Source organism: Nyctereutes procyonoides, unplaced genomic scaffold, assembly GCF_905146905.1.
Source record: "Nyctereutes procyonoides isolate TBG_1078 unplaced genomic scaffold, NYPRO_anot_genome, whole genome shotgun sequence".
Classification (NCBI taxonomy): Eukaryota; Metazoa; Chordata; class Mammalia; order Carnivora; family Canidae; genus Nyctereutes; species Nyctereutes procyonoides.
The window spans coordinates 74,414,844-74,442,401 of NW_026575052.1; the positions used below are offsets into that span (position 1 = coordinate 74,414,844).

The 27,558-nt window shown below is 34.7% G+C and overlaps 1 protein-coding gene and 1 pseudogene across 1 annotated transcript in view; one reads left to right on the forward strand and one right to left on the reverse strand.

Moving 5' to 3' along the window:
- MALRD1 (MAM and LDL receptor class A domain containing 1) overlaps window positions 1-27,558 on the reverse strand; it is a 761,302-nt gene that overhangs the window by 459,277 nt on the left and 274,467 nt on the right. The window contains 5 exon segments of the mRNA XM_055332672.1: window positions 619-750; window positions 752-837; window positions 4,772-4,882; window positions 8,572-8,600; window positions 8,603-8,727. Coding sequence (XP_055188647.1) covers window positions 619-750; window positions 752-837; window positions 4,772-4,882; window positions 8,572-8,600; window positions 8,603-8,727 — 483 coding nt within the window.
- On the forward strand, window positions 20,080-20,936 carry LOC129513563 (ribosome biogenesis protein NSA2 homolog; annotated as a pseudogene).

The window sequence follows — 27,558 nt, forward strand, 5'->3', positions numbered from 1 at the left end:
CATTTGCCATGAAATGAGGTAATAACTGGACTGTGCTGCACAATTTACAGACTTACACAAACGAGCATATATGGCCCATTTAGCTAAGGATATTTTAATCGTGCTGTTTATTATGGGTTGATCCCCTGTAATAATATCACATATCAGCTGATATGTAGTTCCTTTAGAAGATGACCTTGTTTAATAGATTATCTAGGTATTTTTTAAATATTTATCACATCTCATAATTTACACAAAGGAATGATAACTCTCTAAAATGCACCAAGCATAGAAACCTATTAACCCTGCATGAATTGGCTATGGTGGATGTTTTGCTTGTCTTTTTTTCCAAAACTTTCTTTCATATGAAAAATACTTGTTTTCTTCTGTTTGTCTTTGAAGACACCTGTTTTCCAATTTATTGCCAATTATCTCACACACACCAAGACACCAAGTTTTAAATGAATTACAGTTCTAAAGTTAAGTAGTGAGAGAAAGAAAGAAATGTATTTAAATAGGTAAATTATCTTACCTGCCTTGGCTGCTGAGCTATACATACTTTGTATGCTTCAGCAATTAACACACCACATGCAGTGTAAGGTTGTAGGAAACAAAGGCAAAAGTAAGGAGATAGAAAACTTCCACTTACTGCAAATGAAAGCAGTCTCATCTGAATTATCAGCACAATCATTCACAAAATCACACAGCTTATCCTTCACAATGCAATGCTTGTTTGCACACATGAATTCTTGAGCAGTTCACTTTCTGTCTAAGTAGAGGGGAACAATCTTGAAAGGAAATATCATCCACTGCTACATCTCCCATGTAATTGGTACCACACTTTGCCCTAAAGACAATCTTTAAAAAAACAGAAGGAAAGAAAGAAAGAAATCCAATTTCAGTTGAAACATCCAAGAATTCAAAATTTGAGGCAAACATTAAATATATGGCATAAGGTTTGAATTTAATAAAAATATTCCCAAAATGAAATGACCCAAGATGTTTGAGGGTCATCCAACAGATGTGGGAGTGGCAACACCACTGCCTCTTGTCTAGATTTTTAGGGCAAGTGGCATAGAAAACCGGCAGGAGCCACCAACCTACCAATGCTGCGTCTGTAGCTCTCTCATCCAAAACAGTCCCACTTCACTACTTAGAGCCTCATCTACTATGGGAGGAAGGAGGCCAACGGGCTGACAGAGCATACTAAGAGGAAGAAGATGCAAGTACATCCTTTTTTTTTTTTTGGCCAATTTTTTTTTGCCACTCCTCAGGTCTGCCCACCCCAACCATGTGAAAGTGAAGATATTGAACCTCAATTCCATGAGGTATTTTTAATTACCCACATCTTTGGAGTTAAAATTATTTTAATTTCCCTTTAACTAAAGTATGTATGAACAATATTCTCCTACGTGTCCTGTTTTTCAGTGAAATCCCACTTACATGGACTCCAAAAAAATGATAAATAATTAAAAGTAATAACAAGAGTTGTTAAAATGTTTACAAATTTCATCTTCAATTTGTAACATTACCAATGCATGGAAGAACAAATAACACTGTTTTACAGAACACCAGAAGTCATAAATTGTTTAGCTTTAGATTTCTAAGTGAAATTAATTCAGAATGTTTCTATTAATTTTCTCCATGCCATCTGTATTTGTGCATTAACATAAGAAATATTTTTATTTAAATTCAATTAGCCAACACATATAGTACATCATTAGTTTCAGATGTAGTATTCCAATAATTCATCAGCTGTGTATAATACCCAGTGTTCATCACATCACGTGCCCTCCTTAATACATTTTAAATTAAATTTAGAAAAATTCAAAATGAGTTAACAAGGAATACAGATTTACTTCAGTGATTTTACACAAATATGTATTGTTCAAGCTCCCAAACACCTTTTGACCAAATCTAAACTTTTTTCTTGAAAGAATTACAATTTTTTCCTTAAGTTGTAGTATGCTTTTATGTGACTGTTTGAAAACCTATAAAACCTATGTGTTTTCCTTTTAAGATGAGATAATGGAATAATTGAAAATCATGCCTCTCAAATTATGAAAACCAAAACAAAAAATGCAATTTTTATGTAAATTAACATAGCAAATTTACATAAGTTGTTCTTCATAAGAGATATGCTGGTAAGACCAATAAATTTGATAGAGTGAGAGGTTGAAAGTCATTAGGAAGTAAAACTAGACAGAGTAAGGACTACAATGTTCTTATAAGGAAACACTGATAAACTGCAAAGGGTACTCTATTTCCTGGATGTATCTAAACATTTAAACACATGATACAATGTTCTGTGAAAAGTAAATTAGATAATAAGTATTTCCTTATTACTTTGTCTATGTGCAATCCTATAGATGTACTCTCAGGTACCTACCATGTCCAAACGATCAAATCATTGCTTATATCCCAACGCTCCATAAAATCTTGGTTACAATTCCATGGGCTTTAGTACTGAATGTGATTACACTATTTTTAAAAGTATAATTATATGTTTTTCAGTAGAATAAAAGCAGGACCAATTATTTTGGAAAATCTGAGAAACAATATGGCACAGTGTTTGGATTATGGACTTGTAGATGAACTGTCTAGGCCTAAAGTCCATCTATGCCATTTTGTAGTATGCAACGAGAGCAAGTTCCTTAATATACTGGTCTTTCTGTATTCTGATCTATAAAAGGGGGATAATTATCATATAATTACTATCAAAACTAAGGAGTAAGTATTTCAAATTCATAGAATAGTACTTAGCACTTACTAAGTTCGATGTACATGTCTGCTCTAGTCATGCAAAATAATTAAATACTCTGTTTGAGGGCTCCCAAATAAAAGTGAAAACTACTCAGTGCTGATTCCACATATAATTCCTAAAAATATGTTATGCTCAAGGGATAGAGGTATTCCTTTTTCTGAGGTAAAAGGGAATGATACTATGAAAATAGAAAAATCACAGACAGTATGCCTGGCTCATCAACTCTATCTCCAATACATAGTAATGAGCTTTGCACATAGTAGGTGTTTATTAAGTTTGTATTGAAGGAATGAGTGAATCACAAAAAATGTTAAATATTTACAAGCCATTAGTGTCTGATTTTAAGATTCAAATAAGAGTTCTCTTTACACAAATTTCAATATATGAAAAAGCAAATTTCAAAAAAAAGTAAATTTCAGAAAGGCTAAATTAACTAAGTAATTAATAATTGATTCCTCCTGCTGAAACTCCCCCTTAATGTTATTTTGAACATAATTTTACCATACAAATATTCTACTTGCACAGACATAGTTAAGAATTCACTGCCTGGGGTAGAAGCCTATGTCTGGTAGCAGGAAAACCTACTCGTTCTTGCTGAGGTTTCTTCTACCCTCAGTTAAAAGATCTCAGAGACTGAACAGATGGAATCGTGTTTATAATAAATTTCATATTGTTCAATTTGAAATTTCAGTCTAATAATTATATCTTCAGGGTGAACTTATTTCTTATCAATTTCCTAAATTATCTACAAATGACCCATAAGAAAACTGAACTCAAGTGAGAAGTCCAAAAACATATGGAATTTATTACAACTACTATTCCAAGAAATTAGGGACAATGATATATCAATATATTTTTTAAAGATTTTATTTATTCATGAGAGACACACAGGGAGGCAGAAACAGGCAGAGGGAGAAGCAGATTCCCCACAAGGGAGCCTCATGTGGGACTCGATCCCAGGACCCCGGGATCATGACCTGAGCCAAAGGCAGAGGCTCACCACTGAGCCACCCAGGTGCTCCATGTATTGATGTCTTTACACAGAGGGAGCTAGCCCGTGCTTCCACCGGAATTGAGAGGGGCTGATCTATCCAGCACATAACTATAGATAGTTACTGAATATTCACAGTAGAACTGGCTACTATTTCTGTATATACAGAGGACTGGAAATGCAATAATTAGTCAAGATATATCTTCTATCTAGAGATAAATGGTTCTAAATTCACGAAATTAGGCCCTGAGCAATTAAGACTAAGAAAATGTTCCCCAGTATAAATGGGTAACTGAATTCTGAATTCTCCTTCTCCTGATACAAATCTTAAAAATTTTAATCATTAACCCTCATTTTCCAAAAAAATGCCAAACACACACACACACACACACACACACACACACACACACACATCCATGAGTTATTTTCCTGATAATCCATAAAAAACAAAATCCATACCAATTACCTTGGCATGTAATTATCTTCAATTTAAGCATTTTAATCTATGTACTACTTCTTCTTATTTTAAATTGTTAGATACGTATAAGTCTTATCCTCCTAATATTATTGTAATATACACAAAGACAAATACAGCGGCACACAATTTGGTGCCTCCCCAAATATTTTTGAATTAGGTAAATCTCTTACCTCTAGTAAGGTTTAACCACATAATGTGCTTTTAAAAGTCTGTCTTTTAATTGGTTTTGAAATAAATTAACATAATTAATACACAGTCTCCAAGAATATGTCTGTAAAATCAAGGGAGGTGTTCTTTCTATGAGGGAGGCTGATTGTGAAGTGGAGCATGGTTGGCATTAAAATTACATATTCCTAGAATATGGTTGTCTAGTTGGGAGAAATTAGAACATCTAGAACTGAATTCCTTATGGAAATGCTCCATGGAGTGTTAGGCATTCATATAACACATCAGGAAGGGAATGGGAGGACCAGAAGACTATGAGTGAAGGAAATAAAGTAGGATTAGAGGGGAAAAAGCAACAAAACTCCCTCATCACCCAACTGGTTGGATTACAAACCTGTATATTTGATTGAACACCTAAAAACACTTCTACTTTCTTCCACCGCGCACCTTGCTGTCCTATTTGAGCCCACAATTTAGAAGTAACATTGTCTTTCTTGCTGAGTACCTATAGGGATAAATCAAGTAAGAGATGTTAAAATATTTGGTCTTGATAAATTTTAAACATTCAGAACTTGCCCAGTGATTTTTAAAAACATTTTATTTATTTTTTTAAAGATTTATTTATTTATTCATTCAGAGAGAGTGAGAGAGAGGCAGAGACACAGGCAGAGGGAGAAGCAGGCTCCATGCAGGAATCCTGACGTGGGACTGGATCCCAGGTCCCCAGGATCACACCCCTGGCTGCAGGCAGTGCTAAACGGCTGCGCCACCGGGGCTGTCCTTAAAAACATTTTAATATCTACATGAAGTCTCTTAGAGAAAAGTGGGGACAGTTTTCATGAGATACCTTTGTTTTCTATACAGCAGTGTATCTCCAGGATACCTCACAAGCTTTGTGTAATAAAGGTGTACTTGAGAATCTGCCACTCAAGTCCAACAGGTCTAGGCATCATTTAATTAACTCTTAACTACATTAGCTTAAAAAAATGACAGAAGTAATAACTGAAATTTTACATATTCAATAATATTGATGGAGTTGAATAGAAAGCACTTAATACTGCCTAAAACATTTTTCTGAGGATGACTTTCTTTCCTCATCCTTCTGGGTTCAGTGGAGACAATGGTATTACAATGGGAGCCCATTCAGTTTTAACAGCACTCCTGGGTGGTCTGAGTGGGCACTGACTCACACTGTGATAGTTAAGATGCTTCTACCAGAGAGCCTTGAAACCTCAAATTCTCAGTACTATAACCTTATTCTAAAGAGAAATTCTGATTAGTCACAGCAGACAAATTATTCTGGCTCTTCTTTTAGAATGCTACAAACTGAACCAACGAGAGGGTAACTGAAGAGAATAGGGAATAGCAGAACAATTCTACACTTTAAAGTAACTGACTTAGATGGCTTACTTAATTATTTCACAGCACTACATTTTAAAAATACAATGTGTACAACCCAAAGAATCGTTCTGGTAAAGGGTTCATGAAGGTTTTGACTTTGCAAAGTGAAGGTAACTATTAATGGTTTTATTATCTATTTTCAATTAAATTCAAAGAGCTATTTTATTGGAGCATAATTAACATTCAAACTATTAATTTTATAGAAGTAGAGTTTCTAGACCCTTTAGAATCCCTAGGTAATATGAAGCTAACAAAAATATCACCATGGTTTTAGTCTTTATAATTTAAGTTAAAATAACCTGCTTATATCAAAGTAAAAATATATATAATTTCTAAAAATATATAATTTCTAATATATTTCTAAATATATAACTTTTAAAAAGCATGGGAAATAGATCTTTGTATGAATACCATTCTACATATAAATGGCTAAGGAAAATGTGTTCATGCACAAAAATAAGGATCACATACATTACCATTTTAAGTATTTGACAAATAATTACTTATAACATTTCAATAATATTTTCTAATTTTTTACCCAGTAATACAAAATTGTACCTGAAAAAAGAATTAATCTTAACTACAAAATGTGCCAGTTAAATAATTCTCTTTTTCTGATGAAAATCCTATAGTAAGCTGTATTGAATATTTGCCAAAAAAAGCCAATGCAAAACAAATGATAAACTATAACTTTAATCCATAAGACTATTGGATGTTTTTAGATTATCAAACATGCACACATACTTATAATACAAATGTACTTTTAAATCACTATTGGTAAGGAGTCTCACAATAAAGAAGATAATTTCCTAAAACTAATAAGTGAATTTAATATATTTCCAAGTTAAAAAAAAACAGCATTTGGGAACTATGTTTATCTATAACTTGTTTGTAAAAATAAATATTTAATAGAGCCAGGAAAAAACTTAGAATAAGACAGTAATAAAATGAGGAGACAAAGCACATAATAATAAAATTATAATCAAGGTACAGGGGAAAAAGTGATTGAGCAGCTGGCCTGCAATCTGTTTCTCTTTTTTTTGGGGGGGGGGGGCGGGTAGGTGACCTACCTGTAATCTCTTTGCAAATATGCTTTATGTAGACATCTTCGCTAATAAATTAATGGCGTTTGATAAGGGGGGAGAACCCTTTGCTATGCCTGCATTTAGCAAGATATTCCTGGTCTGAAACTTCTCATGGGAAACAACTGTAGAATTTTGGGATTGATCTTTCAGACATGGCTTCCTGGAAAATGCTACATAGGGTATGAAATAGTACAAATGGAGATTTTTGACAACTGAGCTGGCTTGTTCTGTGTAAATGATGCATCTATACATATTACTTAAAACCCCATATATTATATAAGGCACTTCCAATATGAGAGAACAGGATCTAGGGACCTGTACTGAGACTCTAGAACCTCTCTCTGTTTTACCTGTATAACTTGTTCTTCTAAAAGAAACCAGGAACCCTGGATAAAGTTAACTCCAGGGATAACACAAGATAAAAATGAATCTGGGACATCTTGGATAGAAAGCAAGAAAAGGCTCAAAAATTGATGGGATTGTTAAAGAGACAGAAGTCAGCTTAAAGGGTCTCCTATGAGCAAATCTGGGGCAATTTAAGACACAATTAACTAATAATAATTATAATTGACAATAAAAAGTTGAATACAAAAAGGATCCATGAACCCACACTGATGTAAATCAATAAATGGAGAGGTAATTTTGTTGGTGGTGGCAATGCTATTTTTTATAACAGAAAACCAATCAACAAATGTAAACAGAATAATTGAGTTTGAAATAACAATTAAGCTATCATCATAGTAAAATTCATTCCAGTGAAAAATACTAAAGGAAACAAAAACTAGCAAGTAAAATTGACTTGAGAACAGGATTTTATATACTATCAAAATATCTCTTCACAAAATATTTATTGATAACAAATGGAATAAAAGTAATAAGACCTATAGATATCATATACCACCATGGGATGCAGTAAAAGGAACAGAATATTGGTGCTATTACAACACCAATGTATGTATGTATACATATATATGTGTATATATATGTATAATATATGTGTTTATAGAAAATGTATATGTGTGTGTTCAAAACTGAGTGGATTCTACATACTGGTTTAGATGGTAATATTTTAAAATATCAAAATCATAAATATCTAGAGAAGATTAAGGAATTAGTCCAGTTTTAAAGACACCAGAAAGAAATGAGTAGGTATGATACATGATCCTATATGGAATATTTTCTATAAAAGATGGTACCGGGACAATGGGCAAAAAAATAGGAACTCTGACTGAATGTTATATCAGAGTTTGTGAGATTCTTGGAACAATTTGAAATAGTTTAAACAATAATTCCGAAATAGTTTATTGTTTTTAAACAAAGAAACAATTTTCAAAAGACAACTGGAAAATGTAGCAGCAGTCCCATCAACAGGAAGAATGGACCTTCAAAGGTCACCAAAGTATGTGTGATCCATTTGAACATGGACACTAAAACCTACATGAAACATCTCAAGTATAAAACTGCACTACACAAAAGCTGTAACCTCAGAATAAACCTACTAACCATAAAGTGATTAGTAAAAATATTCCACTGGCCATTCAAACCCAATTCTGCTAAAGCTGTTTTTTCAATCATACCATATTGAAACTAGTTAGGTGTTGATAATTACCCATTCTCATCTATTAGCAGACTACATTTTAATAACACTAAATTGAACAATATGAATTTTATAGGGAAAATGTAGAAAGTGCAATTGCCTAAGTAGTACCTGGAGAGAACCAACTGTAACACCATTCTCTGAGTCCAGAACACCAAGGTACATTTTGGTCCCATGCGTGAAATAACAGGAGTCAGTATATCAGCCATGTCACCAAATTTTCCATTTGAACTATCAGCATACAGGTACCAGCCATCTGTGGTATTTCTGGGGAAAGTACAAAGTATTTGTCAGATTAAAAAGAGAAGAAGATCATAACACATATAGTTCAACACTGACCATATTTTATTGTTCCATAGGTTTTCCTAAAAGCATAATGATGTTTTACAGCATAATGATGACTCAGAATCTTCAGCAGAAATAACTATTCTCCTGCCTCTTTTCCCTAGCCAGGAGGATGCCACAGTCTGTTCGCTCAAGACTGGCTCCATGTGACCCATTTCTGGAGACTGGGAAATAAGGTCGCAGTCCTTAGCCTCATGTCATCCCAGGGGCATTGGGACAGGAGAGTGGGAATCCTTTCCTTCCACCCAGACATGGTTTGATTCCCATGCCTTTCTGAGGGAGTGTATTCAATTTTTACTTAAGGGATATCTTATCTGCAGCTAGAGGAGAAATGTGCCCAACACTGGTGGAGATGTGACTCTCAACAGGGCCCTGTTCTCCTTCATGGCACTGCCAGCAGTGGTCCCAGAGCAAATGACAGCAGAAATGGCAGGGGCATCTGCCCTACATTCCCTCTGCTGTCTGACCCTGTGGTACTAAGACCACTCACTACCTTCCTCAAAGCCTTCTTGCCCCTGGACATTCCCTGCCTCTATCATTTCCTTCTTTTAGAATTCTCAGCTCCTTGATGTATCAGCTATCTCCTAGAAAACCGGTGTTTGGAGCAATAAGATTATTTTTGCTTGAGTCTTTTTTCTAAGAAAAGATAAAGAGCTAGCACTGTGGGAATCTTTTTTATGCTGTTATGGTTTACCTTTTTAGAAAACAGTACTTAATAGGATGAATGTCTGACTGTCAGAATCAGAGTACCTTTTGGAAACTTGGAAGAGGAGTTCCTCCTCTACTCCCTAAGGAGAGGACCTCTAACTCTCTGCCCTCACCTTGCTCCATGCTGCCTGGGCTTCCATCCCACCTGTCATGGACACCACTCACTTTTAATCCTGCTTGTACTGTCACCCCCCACATATCTGGGGGGCGCTGGTAGCTCTTGGGTTTGTTGCTCTCCACTGATCCTTTCCCCTTCCTTGGTCTGGTGGTCCTCAGACAGGTACTACTGGAGTCACCTAGGAACTAGCAACATGACAACAGCCAAGTTTGGGGCCAGTGCCTCGGCCATCCTCCCAAAACAGGCTGAGATGTAACCTTTGAGATGCTAGGCCCATCTCTGATCCTGCCTGCTAGTCTTGAAGGACGGGATTCTGTCTATAGAGATGTCTTCAGAGGGCAGACCAGGAGTGGGACATGAGGGTTGGCTAATGTAAGCTTCCATAGCCACCATCAAGAGGTGGATCCACTGCCACTGGTTGCCCAGATTCCCCACTTATTTTTCTAATAGAGGCCATAGGAGGAAAGGAGTTTACTTAAGAACATTTTAAAGAAATCTTTCATGCCCTAGGGACCTCTTTATCAGAGCACAAGAGTAGGTTGCAATGATTTAACATTTGTTTGGGGTCAACTCAGGTGTGAGGGAGGTTTGAACCCAGGCCTGAAGTTAGTTTCAAATAATAAATAATAAAACAATTTTTCATTTTTTTTTTTTGCACAGAAGCTGGTAACCTAGGACCTATGTGTAAAGAGCTTTATATGAATATTTTTTGTAGTTGGCTTTCTTGGGTTGGTAAACATTCTATTTAAGTTCCTTGAACATTATGGATTCCCCTAATGTGTATGAATGACTGAGGCTTTGTACATTCAGGGACATTTCTGTGAAAGAAGTTATTTGATGGGGTCAAAGAAGCGAAGGGGAAAAAAAGAAACAAAACAAGTACTCTACCATTTTGGTTTTAAATCCATGTATCAGCTGGTACAATGTGCACATATTATGGTAAAGCCTGAAATTACCAGGTCTAATCTGTAATAACTTAATCGTGTGCTTTTTTTTTTTTTTTTTACAATAATGTGGTCACCTTTAGACAGCTTATTTTTTTAACATTTTTAATTGACATATAATTGACAACAATGTTATGAGTTTCAGATATACTACATATTGATTCAACAATTCTATACATTACTCAGTGCTCACCACAGAAAGTGTAGTCACCATCTGCGATCACATATTATTACATTACTGACATTATTCCCTATGCTGAACTTTTTGCCTTTGTGACTTAATTACTTTATAAGTGGAAGTTCAGAGTATGTATCGCTTAATTTATTTCCCCAATCCCCTTATCCACTTCCCCTCAGGAAATCACCAGTTTGTTCTCTGTATTTGAGTCTCTTAAAAAAAAAAGAGTCTATTTTTTTCTGTGCATTCGCTTTGTTTTTCAGATTCTACATGTGAGTAAAATCATATTTTCATGTATGTAAAATGGACTCTTAAGAACCAAATAGTTTTAGAGTCACATAAAGAAGAAAAAAATATGTATAAAAAATTAAAGCATGTAAAATAGAAAGGAAACTGGTCTGAGGTTCTACTTACAGGTCTAAAAGGCTTTCAAGGTTCAAGTCTAGTCTCTGTTAAATATATGTCAGCTTAATTTAAATATATTTTAATAAGTTGGTAGATAATTTTTTAAAGTGTGTCTTTTTCCTCCTTACCTTCAAATCAAAGAGGAAAACACAGGATGAAAACAATTAAATATCAGCATAATCTTGCTATAAAAGAGTTTATGCTCCTACTTTAAATATCAATTCAAAAAAGAAATAATAAAACATTAAAGACATCTGGGTAACACATAGTTGTTTTGAAGTACTAAATGAAGAGGAGATTCTTCACAGTTTGGGCATTCTGGCCCACTTTGATTCATTAGACTTCTTACCACTTTCCCACCTAAATATTATGCTAGAATGTAACTTTGCTATTTATTAAAACCATTTTTATTTTGAAAATTTTATCATTTTTCTTGAGGAAATAATTATGAGTCAATAGCAAATGGATAGAGAAAAAGACTAAGTATGCATTCAGTCCCCACATATTTATTGTCATTCTTTGCAGTCTTGCCTGCCCCATGCCCTGGAAATACGATTGTGAGCAAAGCATCCAATAGAGTTTGTCCTCTGGCCTCACCATTTACTAGGTGGACAACATTAGGCAGCTTAGTTAATCTCTCTGAACATATTCATTTCTTCATTTATGAAATGGTCCATAGAAGGTCTCATTAAGAATTAGAAGTAAAATAAAGGAACATCTAAAATGGTACTTGGCCCATCCTATATATTTAATAAATGTTAGTTGTGATTTGTGTTTATGTTTATGTCATTAGTTGCTGCTAATAGAACAGAGTTTAGTGTCCCACAAACCATAGAGTGTATGAATTAAGATCATTTGTAAGAAGCAGGATTATTATATTAATTTAAATTATGTCTCAATAAGTAAGCACTTCCAGCTTCGTTCCTTGCATGCTAATATCCCAGGATCCTAACAGAAGTGGATATATAATTGATTTACTGATTTATAGATTCACTGAGATCTGGCTCAATTTCCACATATATTCTTTCCTAGACTGACAAACAGACTCTAAGCTTCACATGAAAATCTAAAGGAATAAGAAGAGCCAGATCGCTAATGTAAAGGAGAACAAAGAGAATCTATTCTAACATATCTATTCATTATAAAGGTGGAATAATCAAGATAGAGTGGTACTAGACAGGCAAACAGGCCAGGGAAAAAGATGGAACAGTCCTGAAACCAATTTACACACTTGTACACATGATTTATGAAAAGTTTGGTTCTTCAGAGCAATGACGGAAAAGACAATCCTTTTAATGTATACTGAATAAATTAGATAGCAATGTGTGAGGGGGGAGGGATCAAAAAAATAACACTTAGCCGTATTTCACAGCTTTTAAAAAATTATAAATTCCAGGCAGGTTGTACCTGGACTGTAGAAGGTAAAACAATAAAGTTTCTTCTCTACAATAAGGAAATAATATCTTCATGATGTGGAATTAAGAAAGTTTTAATGATATGTAAAAATTACTAACCATAAGGGGAAATATTGAAAAATGGACTGTATTCAAATTAAGGAGTTCTGTTTATTAAAGATACCAAAACAATGATCAAAATCATCACTGAGTCATGATTAGTGAATGGGAGGAAAATATGTATCACGTTTAATCAAAATACCATTTATTGACTGCTTACTATGTACCACGCACTATGCCAGACATTCAACAGTATGTGGGTATTTGTGTGGTTGTGTGTGTAGGGCCCATGCCTATTTTGTTTCCAATGCAGTACCTGGTTCATAAATCCTCAAAAACTACTTGACAAACAAAATAAAGGAGTTTGTGGGAATGTGAACTGGTGCAGCCACTCTGGAAAACTGTGTGGAGGTTCCTCAAAGAGTTAAAAATAGACCTGCCCTACGACCCAGCAATTGCACTGTTAGGGATTTACCCCGAAGATTCAGATGCAATGAAACGCCGGGGCACCTGCACCCCGATGTTTCTAGCAGCCATGTCCACAATAGCCAAACTGTGGAAGGAGCCTCGGTGCCCATCGAAAGATGAATGGATAAAGAAGATGTGGTTTATGTATACAATGGAATATTACTCAGTCATTAGAAACGACAAATACCCACCATTTGCTTCAACGTGGATGGAACTGGAGGGTATTATGCTGAGTGAAGTAAGTCAATCGGAGAAGGACAAACAGTGTATGTTCTCACTCATTTGGGGAATATGAATAATAGTGAAGGGGAATATAAGGGAAGGGAGAAGAAATGTGTGGGAGATATCAGAAAGGGACACAGAACATAAAGACTTCTAACTCTGGGAAATGAACTAGGGGTGGTGGAAGGGGAGGAGGGCGGGGGGTGGGGGTGAATGGGTGACGGGCACGGAGGGGGACACTTGACGGGATAAGCACTGGGTGTTATTCTGTATGTTGGTAAATTGAACAACAATAAAAATTAATTTATAAAAAAAAAAAAAACTCTCAATTCCCTAGCATATCACTTAATACATTGTGTTATAATTTGAAGTCCTCTACAAGATAATTGAAAAGCCACTTAGGGCAAGGTTCGTATAATCTTGTTAACCACTGTATCCCAACATCTAAAAAAGTTCCTGTGAAAGAAAAGCACTGAATATTTAGAGTACTATAAAATAATGGAAATAATATGAACTTCAGAATTAAGACTGGCCCAAGCAGCGTTGAAATTCAAACATTTAACAACCCGGATGGATGTGTGTATCAACTGAATATTTTCTATAGCTCTAGACTTAAATTCTGGCTCCATTTCCTGAGATTTTTAAATTAAGGCAAGTCAGTTAAGTCTGAGCATCATTTTACATCTGTATGTATTGATCATAATAATACTTAATTCATAGGATGGTTTTAGTGATAAAATGAAACAACATAAAAACGCATTTCAGTATCTGATACACGGAAGACATATAATAAATGTTTGATTTCCTTTCTACACTGCTTTTAAGCAACGTCTATTTATAGTTAGATAGAAAATTAAAATATGCAGAAACCAAAGCAGAATGAATGTATTCTAATTATTTCATCTTTCCATAATGATTTTTCTCAAGTACTCAATTTAGTTTGCTTCTAAACTTTAAAGTAGATTTATTTGTTTGTTTATTTATTTGAGAGAGAGAGAATGTGCATGAGTCCTCACACACATAAGCAATGGTGGGGGCAGAGGGAGAATCTTAAACGGGCTTGATCCCCCAGCATAGAGCTCCAGGTGGAGCTGGATCTCAGGACCCTGAGCCAAAACCAAGAGTCAGACTGAGCCACCCAGGTGTCCCACATTTATCTTTAATCTTCCCTGTGATGTAAACAATCACTGTTCATTCATTTACCTAATTAACAAATTTGTGCCTATAGTCAACCCTAGATTATACTTGATTCAACAGAAATTTAAGAGCCTATTATCTGTTCAAAATTGTAATTTAGCTTTATTATTCATGTACTAGTTTATGCAGATATTTCTGGATAGATTCTGGCTGAATAAATGCTTCGAGATGCTTAAAAAAAATAAAGGAGTTTAAAATTAGCAGAACACTTGTAGAAATAAAAAGATCAAAGGAGTAACAGAACTGTGGATTCAGCTAAAATTGTTTGTGAAAAGTTGACAAAAAGCAACATAAGAAAAGACAAAACAAAAGCTCACAGATCTTGGAGACCATGGAGGAATCAAGTGACTGAAAGTTTGAATTCTGGCAACAATAAAGGCATCTAGTCAACAGTTTTCAATTAAATCTGTTTTGATTTCCCAGAAGCTACACAATGAAAAACTTTGCATGTTTAACTTTCACAAATCAAAATAATGTGATAAAATTCAAACACAGAGATAAATATAAATTTCTAAAACAATTCCTTAAATTATATACTCCTGAAGTATCCCACATATTCAAGAAAAAGGAAAGACATCAGGAGATAGAGGGGCACCTGGGTGGCTCAGTTGGTTAAGTGTCTGCCCTCACCTCGAGTTATGATCTCAGGGTCCTGAGATCAAGCCCCACATCTGGCTCCCTGCTCAGGGGGAGCTTGCTTCTCTCTCTACCTCTCCTCCCGACTCATGCTCACTCACATGCACTCTCCCTCTCAAATAAATAAAAATAAAAAAAAATCGACTTTTAAAATGCAAGTAAGAAAATCGCATTCATGTTTTTACATCATACTATGAACACAGTGTGGGCGTAGCAGTACATTGTTGGTCACCAATATTACCTGCATTAATTGTGGGTACATGATGTATGTGCTCAGGTGTCCCAGAGCATGCTATTTTAAAGAAAGTCTCCAGGCCACATAAGATAATCAGTTTCTGAAGTCTTGACGTGGGATGCCTGGGTGGCTCAGTGGTTGAGCATCTGCCTTTGGCTCAGGGCGCTATCCCAGAGTCCTGGGATCAAATCCCACATGAGGCTTCCTGCATGGAGCTTGTTTCTCCCTCTGCCTATATCTCTGCCTCTCTCTCTCTCTGTCTCTCATGAATAAATAAATAAAGTCTTTAAAAAATAAATAAAGTCTTAATGCTACACAAATTAAGCAAATAAAATACTGACTTATTTGAGAATCTCCTGGGTATTCACTTTAATTAGTAAGAAAAAAATACGCTTGAATGGACAAATCAAAATATTTTTGAGTTGAGTCAACTGACCTTTGACCTTATATATACACAACATCAGGGATGTATTCTCCAGGCTTATTCTTTGGGCTGAAAAATACCTTTTCATTCATTATGATACAATAGGCTTTTTTAGCATACCTGATGAGATATGATCTACTAAAAGTTGTCACCAACTTTAATAGCTTCATGTGTAGCAGAATATACAAAGTGCTCAATAGTACAGTTTTTCTAATGGTTTCCATAGCATTGCTCTAGTATCTAAAATGTACAATTCTTGTTTTTGGAAACTAACTGCTCCCCTACCAGAGCCACCAACTCTACTGTGTGAGACAAACAAAATCCCTGATCTATCAACTGCTGTAGTAGGCTTCTTAAGCAAGCCAGACCAATTAGAGGCTCTTGTGGGGGATTTTTAGAATATAGGGTAAGAAAAAAGACATATTCCCTCTTGAGTGTCAAATCATACTAGCTGAGACCCCAAGGTTTGAAGCCAGTTCTCCCTGACTCCCAAATTCCATATATGCCATCTATTCTATGCTTTAGTGATACAGAATAAGAGATTTAAAAAAAAAAAAGGTTATATTTGACATTATGGTCCTTTCAATACACAATGATCCCATCATTCTGCTTAGCAATATTCAGTACAGGAGCACCTGGGTTGCTCAGTAGGGTAAGCATCTGACTCTTGGTTTAGGCTCAGGTCATTATTTCAGGGTCCTGGGATTGAGCCCCACATCAGACTACAAGCTCAGTCAATATTCCTCTTGAGATTCCCTTTCTCCCTCTCCCACTACCTCTCCCCCTCCCCTGGCTCACACATACTCTCTCTCTAAAATAAATAAATGAGTCTTAAAAAAAAACTTCAATACCTCTTTACTGATACAAAGACCCTTGAACTAAACTATATGCTATCAGGTTACAATAAAAAGCTTCAGTAAGATATAAATCTATTCGCTACACACATGGTCTAGATCAGCTGACATTGCTTTTTTCATAGCACAGTTTTCCTGATAAAGGAAGCAGTGAATTAATTTGCATTCTGGTGCAAGCTCTTTATATTATCATGTATTTGTAACTGATAGTACACAGACTGACATTTTATACTGCACTGAAACATAACTGGGTCAGTTTTTTGTGAAGCCCATATAATAAATATTTTAGGTTTTATGCACCATAAGGTGTCTTACAACTATTAAACTTCTGTCTTTGTAGCATGAACACGTCCATGGACTGACTGCTTAAAAGAATGGTTACAGCCATGCTCCCATAAAACTATATTTACAAAAACAGACTTCAGACCAGAATCGTCCCACAGACCATACTTTGCTCACCACTTATTCTACGGATAAAACCTCAATTCATCAGGATTGAAGGAATAACTTTCTATAAAAATATCTAGTATCAACTTTCACCTATTACTTTACTCAGACACCCAGATTTATACCTATTGTAATGTTCATGTAATGACCTGAATACATCATGGACTTTCTTTTCTCCGTCTCCCTTTTATCTGTCCTTCCTCTGGGCACACTTACAATCTCTGCTCTTGGTCTGCCCTCTATACAACTTTGATTTATCCTCCACAACATATCTCAAATATACTTATTTCCAAGCCCTCTTAGAGCCCTAGACTCAAAAGCCCTTGATTCAAAATTACTCCCTCCTCAGAATTTCATAGCATTTATACATAACTTTTTAAATGTATTCTTCATATTACATTTTAATTCACTGAATATAAACCTTTATTCCCCAGTAGATTCTATACATATCAAGGCACCATTTTAACTTATTTATCTACATCGCCTTGTGAATCCAGGAAATCTTGTAAAGTGGCTTAAACTCAATTGGTACTCAATAAGTATTTCCTGAATCTGTTGCTGAAAATTAAATAAAAGTGTTACAGAATTCTTGTTTTTCTATATCAAAATTCTCCTTTACAAGTGCAAGGCATCTCGATTTTTAAAAAGGACTTACAATTTTAGCAGAGTGCTTTTGGGTTTCTCTTTTTTAGCCTCATGAAATAAAAATGAAGTAATGAACAACATTTGCTGAAATTTTATACAACCACCTGGGGTTTTACCTACTCAGAATTCAATATCAAATGTATCAAAGCCAACTTTTTAAATTAGGAACCCCCACAGTTCCTGTTTTAATATTGTATGCCATTCACTGCAGTAAAACTTTGTGAGGCAAGTAGAAACACAGACAAAAAAAAAAAAAAAAAAAAACAATGGATAAATTTTAAAGTCATAGAAATTACACAATGTAGTTGTATTTGTTTATTTTCTAATTTCAAAACAAAAATTTTTAAAGCTCACTGAAGTGAGTATATTCTTTGTAAAATAGATCCTGGGCAAAAAAAAAAAAAAATCTCCACGAGTTTCTGAGATGTATAAAATAAAGTATTTGAGGTTTTTACATCAGTCTTTAAATTGTAACATTTAAATTAGAGTATTAATAATAGTTTGTCATTCAATATTTGTAACAAAGATGAGAAGCTAGGATCATAACCACTACTATTTCAAAGATAACAAAAACTGAATAATTTTCAGTGCTAATTCCTACAGTGTGAAGTGAAATCATGACCACACTTAGATCCTTCTCCCCATGTTTTATATTCAAAACTAGTCGTCCTCTAAGCATGATGTCAGAACCAGCCGCATTAGGATTACCTGGAAACTTATTTTATTTTTTATTTTTTATTTTTTTGGAAACTTATTTTAATCACCAGATCTTGGGCCCTATCTCAAACATATAAAATCAAAACTCTGGAGTAGAGCGCAGCAATGTGTTTAACAAATTATCCAGCTTATTCTGGTGCATGCTAAGTTTTGAGACCCACTGCTCAAAACCACTTATGCTAACAACTAAAATAGTATCTACAATTCAAGTTGCCAAATCAAGATGCTAATCCAAAAGAATACTTAGAAAAACAGACATTCAAGCTTAATTCTTCTTCCCAAAATGAACACTCTGTGGAAAATAAAATTAAAAAAAATTAACACTTGTTTTTACAACACCTCATTTTCTATCACATACTGTGTAGAACACAGGAACCATATTCTAGTAAAAAAAGAAAAACAGTTGGCTCAGAGAGGTATGGGTTGGAATTCTAGTCAAATATATTTGAGAAACTCAATGAGTAATTCCAGGGTACTATTTACACACAGACATACACATAGAATTTTACAGAAATAATCATTTAGGAGTTCAGTAATCAGTTGTTCATTATATACATTTTTAATAACTCACACATTGTTAATGTATTTGATCAAAAAAGTGTCTGGCATATGGTAAGTCCTTAATTAAATATTTATCAAGTGAGTGTACAAAACTTGTTTTTGAGAATCACTAGATAAATCCCTTCTAATAAAAATTTTTGACCTACATTTCAAAACTAATTAGAGTAATTTAAATTTTTGAGAATTTAAAAATAATTTTTAAAATTATACTTTATCAGAAATGAATATTATTGGGCAGCCCAGGTGGCTCAGCAGTTCAGCGCCGCCTTCGGCCCAGGCGTGATCCTGGAGTCCCGGGATCTAGTCCTGCATCAGGCTCCCTGCATGGAGCCTGCTTCTCCCTCTGCCTGTGTCTCTGCCTCTCTCTCTCTCTTTCTGTGTCTCTCATGAATAAATGAATAAAATCTTTAAAAAAAGAAAAGAAATGAATATTATTAATGCAATAATTTATTCACATATTACTGTAAATGAAAGTTATATTTGTTTCAGACAAATTTGTTTCAGGTTTAAAGGTAAAGAAAGTTATCAGGGATAAAGAACAGTATTACACAATGATAAAGAGTCTAAGAAGACATAATTCTTAAGGTACATGAGCTTAAAAACAGAGTGTCAAACCATGTGAGGCAAAAACTAACAGAATTGCAAAAACAAAACAGAACCCACAAAAGCAAAAAACAGATGAATTCACTATCATAGCTAGAGATTTCTACACCCTTCTATCAAAAATGGACACATTTCACAGGCAAAAGATCAGTAAGGACAAAGTGAACTCAGCATTATTAATTAGCTTGATATAACAGATATCAACAGACTATTTTATCCAACAACATCAGAATATACATTCCTGTCAAGCTCACATGGAACATTCACATCTAATAAGGACTGCTAAATAAAACATACAAAAATTCTCTAATAACAGCAAGAAGATAGCCTGATTAAAAAATGGGCCAGGTTTTAGAACTGTTTTTGTCCATCATGGGTTGTGTGGAGTCAGCTTGTGGGTCTGTGAGACCTGAAAATTAAGAGCTTCTTTGCTAATTGGCAGCTCCATGGCCTTCATTATGCCACAGAATGATTACTTTGAGTTGGACCAGAAGTGCTATAGCTATGGTTTGGATTACCATGAGAAAAAGAGAAAGGAGGAAGGTGAGAGGTTCATGAACCTTCAAGGAAGGCAAAAGAGATGAAAGCTAACCTTTAGCATAAACAGCATGACAGGAAAATACAAATGAAAAAGACTCAAGATACATGAAAAGAGAAACACTAAACAAAAGAAAGATGAAGAGTCTCCAATAAGGAGCAGCATCCTGCATATCTACTGGACAGGGAGGAACAGTCTGGAGCTAAAGTATTTTCCAATATGATTAAGCAAAAACAAAAAGGGAAAGCAGAAAAATGGTTAGTCTATTTCTCCCAAAGTTTGTGCCCAGGGAGAAACAAAACTCTTAAAAGCTTTTCAAACAGGAAAGAGAAAGAAAAAAAAAAAAAGCATAGAAGAGGATGGTTACTGATGTCTGCTTTGTTGGAGAGGGCTTTAGTCAAAAACCACCTAAATATGAAAGATTCATTAGGCCAATGGGCTTTGTGTCCAAAAGGCCCACGTAACATACCTGAATTGAAAGTCACCTTTTGCCTGCCAGTGTTTGGTGTAAAAAGAATACCTCATCCCAATATATACAACTTTGGGTGTTATTACTGAAGATACTATCATTGAGGTGAATGTGATTTGAGTTGGGCCTTGTGACATAAGATGGCAAGGTTATTTAGGGGAAAATATGCCCAGGTGACCAACAATCCTGAAAACAATGGATGTACAAATGCAGTATTTGACAATAGTTTCAGAGAAATAACTCCTTATAATTACTGCAGACTATACACCAATAAGGAAAACTGTCATTACCGTCGTGGTTGGTTCTGAGTACCACCAAACAACCTGACATATCTGCAGTCACCAAGAGAACTATTTATCCTATTATAAAAAGTATTAAAATAGTCTAGTTTTACCAAAAAAAAAAAGGAGCAGTAGTAGTAGTAAAAATGAAAGGAGCCCAACACCTGAATAGATACCTCACCAAAGAAAATACACAGGAGGCAAAATATAAGCATATGAAAAGATACTCCATCCATATGTCAGGGAAATGCAAATTAAAACAATATCATGTTACTATATGCCTATTAAAATTGCCAAAGTGCAGAAACTAACAACATCAAATGCTGGCAAGGATGTGGAGTAACAATTCTCACTTATTAATGGTGGTGATGCAAAACTGTACAGCCAGTTTAAGAGACAATTTGGTAGTTTCTTACAAAACTGAACATATTCTTACATGATCCAGAAATTATGCTCCTTGGTATTTAGCCAAAGGAGATGAAAATTTATGTCCAGACAGAAACTTGCACATAGATATTTATAGCAACCTTATTCACAACTGCCAAAAGCTGGGAGCAACCAAAATGTCCTTCTGTAGATGAATTAAACTGGTACACTGAACAATGGAATATTATTCAGCACTGACAAGAAATGAACTATTAAGCCATGAGAAGACAAGGAGGAAACTCCAAGTGCATATTATTAAGTGAAAGAAGCCAAATTGAAAAGGCTACATACTGTATGATTCCAACTATCTGACATTCTGGAAAAGGCAAAACTATGGAGTCACTAAAAGATTAGTAGTTGCCAGGGCTTTGGTGAGGAGAAGGGAGGGATAAATAGGCAGAGCATAGAGGATTTTTAGGACAATGAAGGTACTCTCTAATATACCATAATGCTGGATAGATGTCATTGTGCGTTTGTCCACACCCACAGAATGCATAACACCAAGAGTGAACTCTAATGTAAAGTATGAAATTTGGGTATTTTTATATGTCATTTAAGTTCATCAATTATGTTCACAAATTTGGGTATTTTTATATGTCATTTAAGTTCATCAATTATGTTCACAAAGTTCACAAATACAATGGCACTAATTCTAGAGAATGTAGCAGGGTTCATCTTGTACATCAGGGAAGAATCTATAGATGCAGAGGCTGATACATCACAGATGCATTGCAAATAAAAATGAGGTAAAAGATACAAAATTACTTGAAAATTAAAAACTTCAATCTGTTACACAAACAATATAGGCATTACCTTATTGATTTCAATGTCAGGCAAAACTAAGTTAAAAGAGAATTCTTAATATTTCCTGAAATAATAAGAGCCAGCGATATTTGCACTAAAAATGTTTATTAAGACTGACTTGATTTTTAAAAAGTTCAGTCTTTCCAGCACTGGTCTCTAAGGCTATTTACTCAAAACTTGACTTGTAACTTCACTGAAATTTTAAAAGTTCCATGTAATACAACTAGAAAATTGGATTATGCTCACTAGATTCATAATTTTCTCCAAATTTATGAAATGGATTTATAAGATTACATGCTTGTGAAATTCATAGTAAGCAGAAATCAGTATAAGATACAGCCAAAATTTATTTTGAAAGGTCATATAGATGAAATCCCAGAAGTAGAAGGGATTAAAATGATTATGCACTCCCTCTCCCCAGAGATAACAATTGTAGATACTGTGCAAAACATATAACGTTAATTCTAAAATAGGAACTGGAATATTTCCAAAGCAGACAAAAATCAGAGGAGAGCATAATACATACACAAACCTTCAACTCAGAGTAGTAAGAACAGTGAGTCTGTGGCTTTTTGATCTGAGAAAATTGACAACCTCCCTACCCTTTGGCTATGTTTGCAGAAAATGACACTATTGTAGCCTTCCTGACTAAAGGAATTAAAGATTAGAAATTCAGAGGGAAAATTAAAAGGAGACATCCTAGAAACCCTAACAGCAAAGCTACACAGGTACAAGGGAGACAATGGAAATATGACAAAATGCAGGGAGAGACCAGAGAAAAAACTGTGCTCAAAGACTAGAGCTATGTGAACCTAATCTTCAAAGTTGAGTTTTTCTTAACAGTAAATTTTTTACCACACATAACTCTAACAGCAGAAGGCACAGCTTTAAGTCGTTGTGGACTTGAAGTTCCAGAAAAGAGAGCCTGAAACTGACAGAGCACAGATAAACAGAAGGAATGCATAAAAGAGCAACAGCAGAAAGCCATAAAAACAGGACAGAGATAGGGGTAGCTGCATATGGTACACTAGATAAAGTTCCAGTTTGAAACCAGGTAAATTAACTATTTGTTAAAATAAGAAACAAAAATCTTCACATGAATATGACAAAATCCTGAGTCACTAAAATGTATTATCAATAATATCCAGTTCTCAATTAGAAACTGCTAGATATGCGGAAAAAATGTAGTGTGATCATTATGGACTAAGAAATAACCAATAGAAAACTACTCCAAATGGGTCAAGATGCTATTAAATAGACCAAAGTGCCATTTTATGGCTTACTATTATAGATATTTTCAAAGAACTAAAGGAAAATTATTCAATAAATTGAAGAACATTATGGTATTAGTGAATGTACAGATGGATAATATAAAGAGTAAAATGAGAACTCTAAATAAATAACCTGACAGTAATTCAGAACTATAATCAAGCAATAACCAAAACTAAAAAATAAGATGCTAAGTAGACTGGATGTCACCAAAAAGGGATGAGTAAAGGCGAAAATACATCAGTAAAGGTAGTAACTCAAGAATCACAAAGATAAATGGTTGACAAAAATTACCACATTAGAGATTTGTAATACAATATGAAACAATCCAAATAGAATCCCAGATTAAGAGGAAAGATAAAATACATGAAAAAATAAATGACTGGAAACCTCAAGTTTGGTAGAAAACAATATGAGGACCTAGTAAGCTTAATAATAGATACACTATAGCCAAAATGTTATAAGCCAAAGATAAAGAGAAAATCTTACAAGCAAAGGAAAAATGATTCATTTACTAACGAAAAACATCAGTATGAATAACAATTGATACCTGAAATGATAGAAGGCATTGGAATTATACAGTGTTTAATAAAAACAAAAAATAATTCTATACCCAGTGAAGCTGTCTTTCAAAACTGAAAGGGACATAAACTTTTAGACTCAAAAAACAGGGAGACTCATTTGCCAAAAGACCTTTAAAGGAATATCTTTAGAAAGACTGAAAAAATAACATAAGTTAGGAATTCAAATTGACTAAAATGATAAATATGTTTTTAAAAATTATATGTATAATACAATTTTATATATCTTACATATTTAAATTATTTAAAATGTATGTATATATGTATGTATGTACGTATGTATGTGTTTATGAGAGACACAGAGAGAGAGGCAGAAACATAGGCAGAGGGAGAAGCAAACTCCTCGCAGGGAGCCTGATAAGGGACTTGATCCCTGGACCCAAAGATCACACCCTGAGCTGAAGGCAGATGCTCAACCACTGAGCCACCCTGGCATTCCTACATATTTTAAGTTATATATATTTAATGTATGTATGTGTGTGCACTCTTTTTTTCCTCTTAGTCCTGCTAAAAGACATGAGATGGAAAAAAGTAAAAATAATAACATTGCTTTGATAGGCTTATCATTTATATTGACAATATATATGACAACAATAGCACTAGGAATATGTGAGAATAAAAGGAAATAAACAGTTCTAAAGTCCCTATATTTTACCTTGACTAATTCAATATTACATTAGATACAATGGGTTAAATTTAAGATGTGTATTGTAACATCTAGAGTAACCAATAAAAATTGCAAATATATATAGTTAGAAAGATAAAGGGCAAAGTAAAACAGAATGATAAAATTTTTGAATTAAAAACTTAAAAAAAAACAGAATGATAAAATTTTTGAATTAAAAACTTAAAAAACAGGGCAGCCCGGGTGGCTCAGCAGTTTAGCGCTGTCTTCAGCCACAAGGCCTGATCCTGGAGACCAGGGATCCCACATCGGGCTCCCTGCATGGAGCCTGCTTCTCCCTCTGCCTGTGTCTCTGCCTCTCTCTCTGTCTCTGTCTCTCATGAATAAATAAATAAAATCTTTTAAAAAAAATTAAAAAACAGGAAAGGTAGAAAGAGGGAATTTTAAAAACTGAGAATTTAAGAAATAGTCCAATAAAAAACCTAAATATGAGTATAGCAATAATTACATGAAATGAAATAAATATGCCATCAAAAGATATTGTTGGTTAGAATAAAAGAGCAAGAAACAACTGTATGTTATCTATATGAAAGACATTTTTTAAAGATTTTATTTATTGAGAGAAAGGGAGCATAAGCAGGGGGGAGGGGCAGAAGGAGAGGGACATGCAGACTTGATGAGGGAACAGAAGGCTAGTTGAGGACAAAGCACAAGCCTACACCCTGCAAATCACCCCCCCACACACACACACACACTCGTGGGTGGGATACATGTGACATTCCTCCAGGAAGCTCCCAACTGTCTTAAGGTTAGTACCTTGCTAAAGGGAAAAACAATCTTAACTTGACAACGGCAAGGCCTCCAGTATCCTGTGAGTCCTCTTCAGCATATGAAAATCTTTTAGCAACCTCCCTTTTCTTTACCTCCCCCAACTCCCAAGTGTATAAACAGCCACCCCTCACAACGCTGGGCAGCAGCTCTTTCTGCCCATGGGTCCTGTCCCCATGCTTTAATAAAACCACTATTTTGCACGAAAAATGTTTCAAGACTTCTTTCTTGGTCATTGGCTCCAGACCTCATCCCACCAAACCTCACTTATATTCTAAAACTACATCAATAAGAGTATGAAGACTAGTCAATAGGGAAAGGATAGCCTTCTCAATAAATGATGCTGGTTAAACTAGATATCCATCTGCACAATAGCAAAGTTGATATATATATATATATATATATATATATATATATATATATACACACACACACACACACACACACTCAAACTAAGCCAAAGCCTTAAATATAAGATCTATAAACACTCAAGAGAAAACCTAGGGGAAAGACTTCATGGCTGCATTTGGCAATAATTTCTTAGATATGACACCAAAAGCAAAGACAACAACAAAATAAATACATTGGACTGCATCAAAATTAAAGTTTTTGTACATCAATGGACACTACCAACAAAATGAAAAGTCAACCCACAGAATTTGAAAAAAGTATTTGCAAATCACATTCTGATAAGAGGTTAAAATCCAGAATATATAAGGAACTCCCACAACTCAACAAAAAATAAATTAAAAAAAAAAACACAATTCAAGATAGACAAGACTTGAACTGAGATGCAAATAAGTATATAAAAAGATGGTCAATGTCACTATCCCTAGAGGAATGCAAAATCAAAACCATGAAACCACTTCACATGCATAAGATGCTTATTATCAAAAACAAAAGAGAAAATCAGTGTTGTCAAGCAACAAGGAATACTTGTTATATATGCAAAATTTTAGGTTACATATGTTTTATCACAATAAGAAAATTTTTTAAAAACTATTTTAACAGGATACAGGGATCCCTGGGTGGCGCAGCGGTTTAGCGCCTGCCTTTGGCCCAGGGCGCGATCCTGGAGACCCAGGATCGAATCCCACGTCGGGCTCCCGGTGCATGGAGCCTGCTTCTCCCTCTGCCTATGTCTCTGCCTCTCTCTCTCTCTCTCTCTCTCTCTGATTATCATAAATAAATAAAAATTTTAAAAAATTATTTTAACAGGATACAAATTCGTTTTTATTATATTTTTTTAAAAAAGAACTAGTTCTATTCAAATCCTGTATTCCAATGTTTCACTTTTTCTTACCATAATTACACAAAGAAATCATGAAGACTTTTTAATCTTAAACATCATATATATAATTACCCCATCAAATCCCCTCTAATTTACCCAGAGTATTACTATACTATTGTTTCCTACAGATTCAATGATGTGACAGTGATTGAGAAGCACAGCTATACTTAAGCTTTCTTGCCTATTTATTGGTCAGTTAATTTAATTTTAAGAATATATGAACTGAAAGTCAAAGGAGAAATTGGAGGGAACAGAAATATAGCACTCTGTCTCAAAAAACTAATATCTGTGATACAGAGACAACTGTGTAAAGACACTTTCATTTGAAAAGCAGTTTTGCTTACTCTATAATCTAAAATCAGCATAAACCTGCTAGTGTAGGGGTATAAAAGAAACTACAAGCAGTCTGTTAACAGGTGATAGATATGCTTGTCAGATGTAAATGACAATCACATGTATGCAAATGGATCAAGGTTTTCCAGTTAGATTCTCACTCCTTCAATATTACAGGACTCTGGAAAACAAAGAAAGTGTCATTTGCTCAAAATGTAAGTGATTCTTATATTTGAATATTCACAACTGGAAATACCTTTCAAGATGCTAAAAGCTATGCTGCCTTGAGATCTGAAACATTTCTACTTTTGCACCATGTTTTTAAAAAAATCTGCACTATACTTAACCAGAGATTAAATGAGTAATAGAGCATGAGTAGCTAACAGCCATGATGTATAAAATTATGTGTATACCTGTGCTATATACATGGAAAGCTGACCCTCAGATTTAGACATTCATTGAAAGAGTAGATAACTTGGTTCTAGTTTTTAA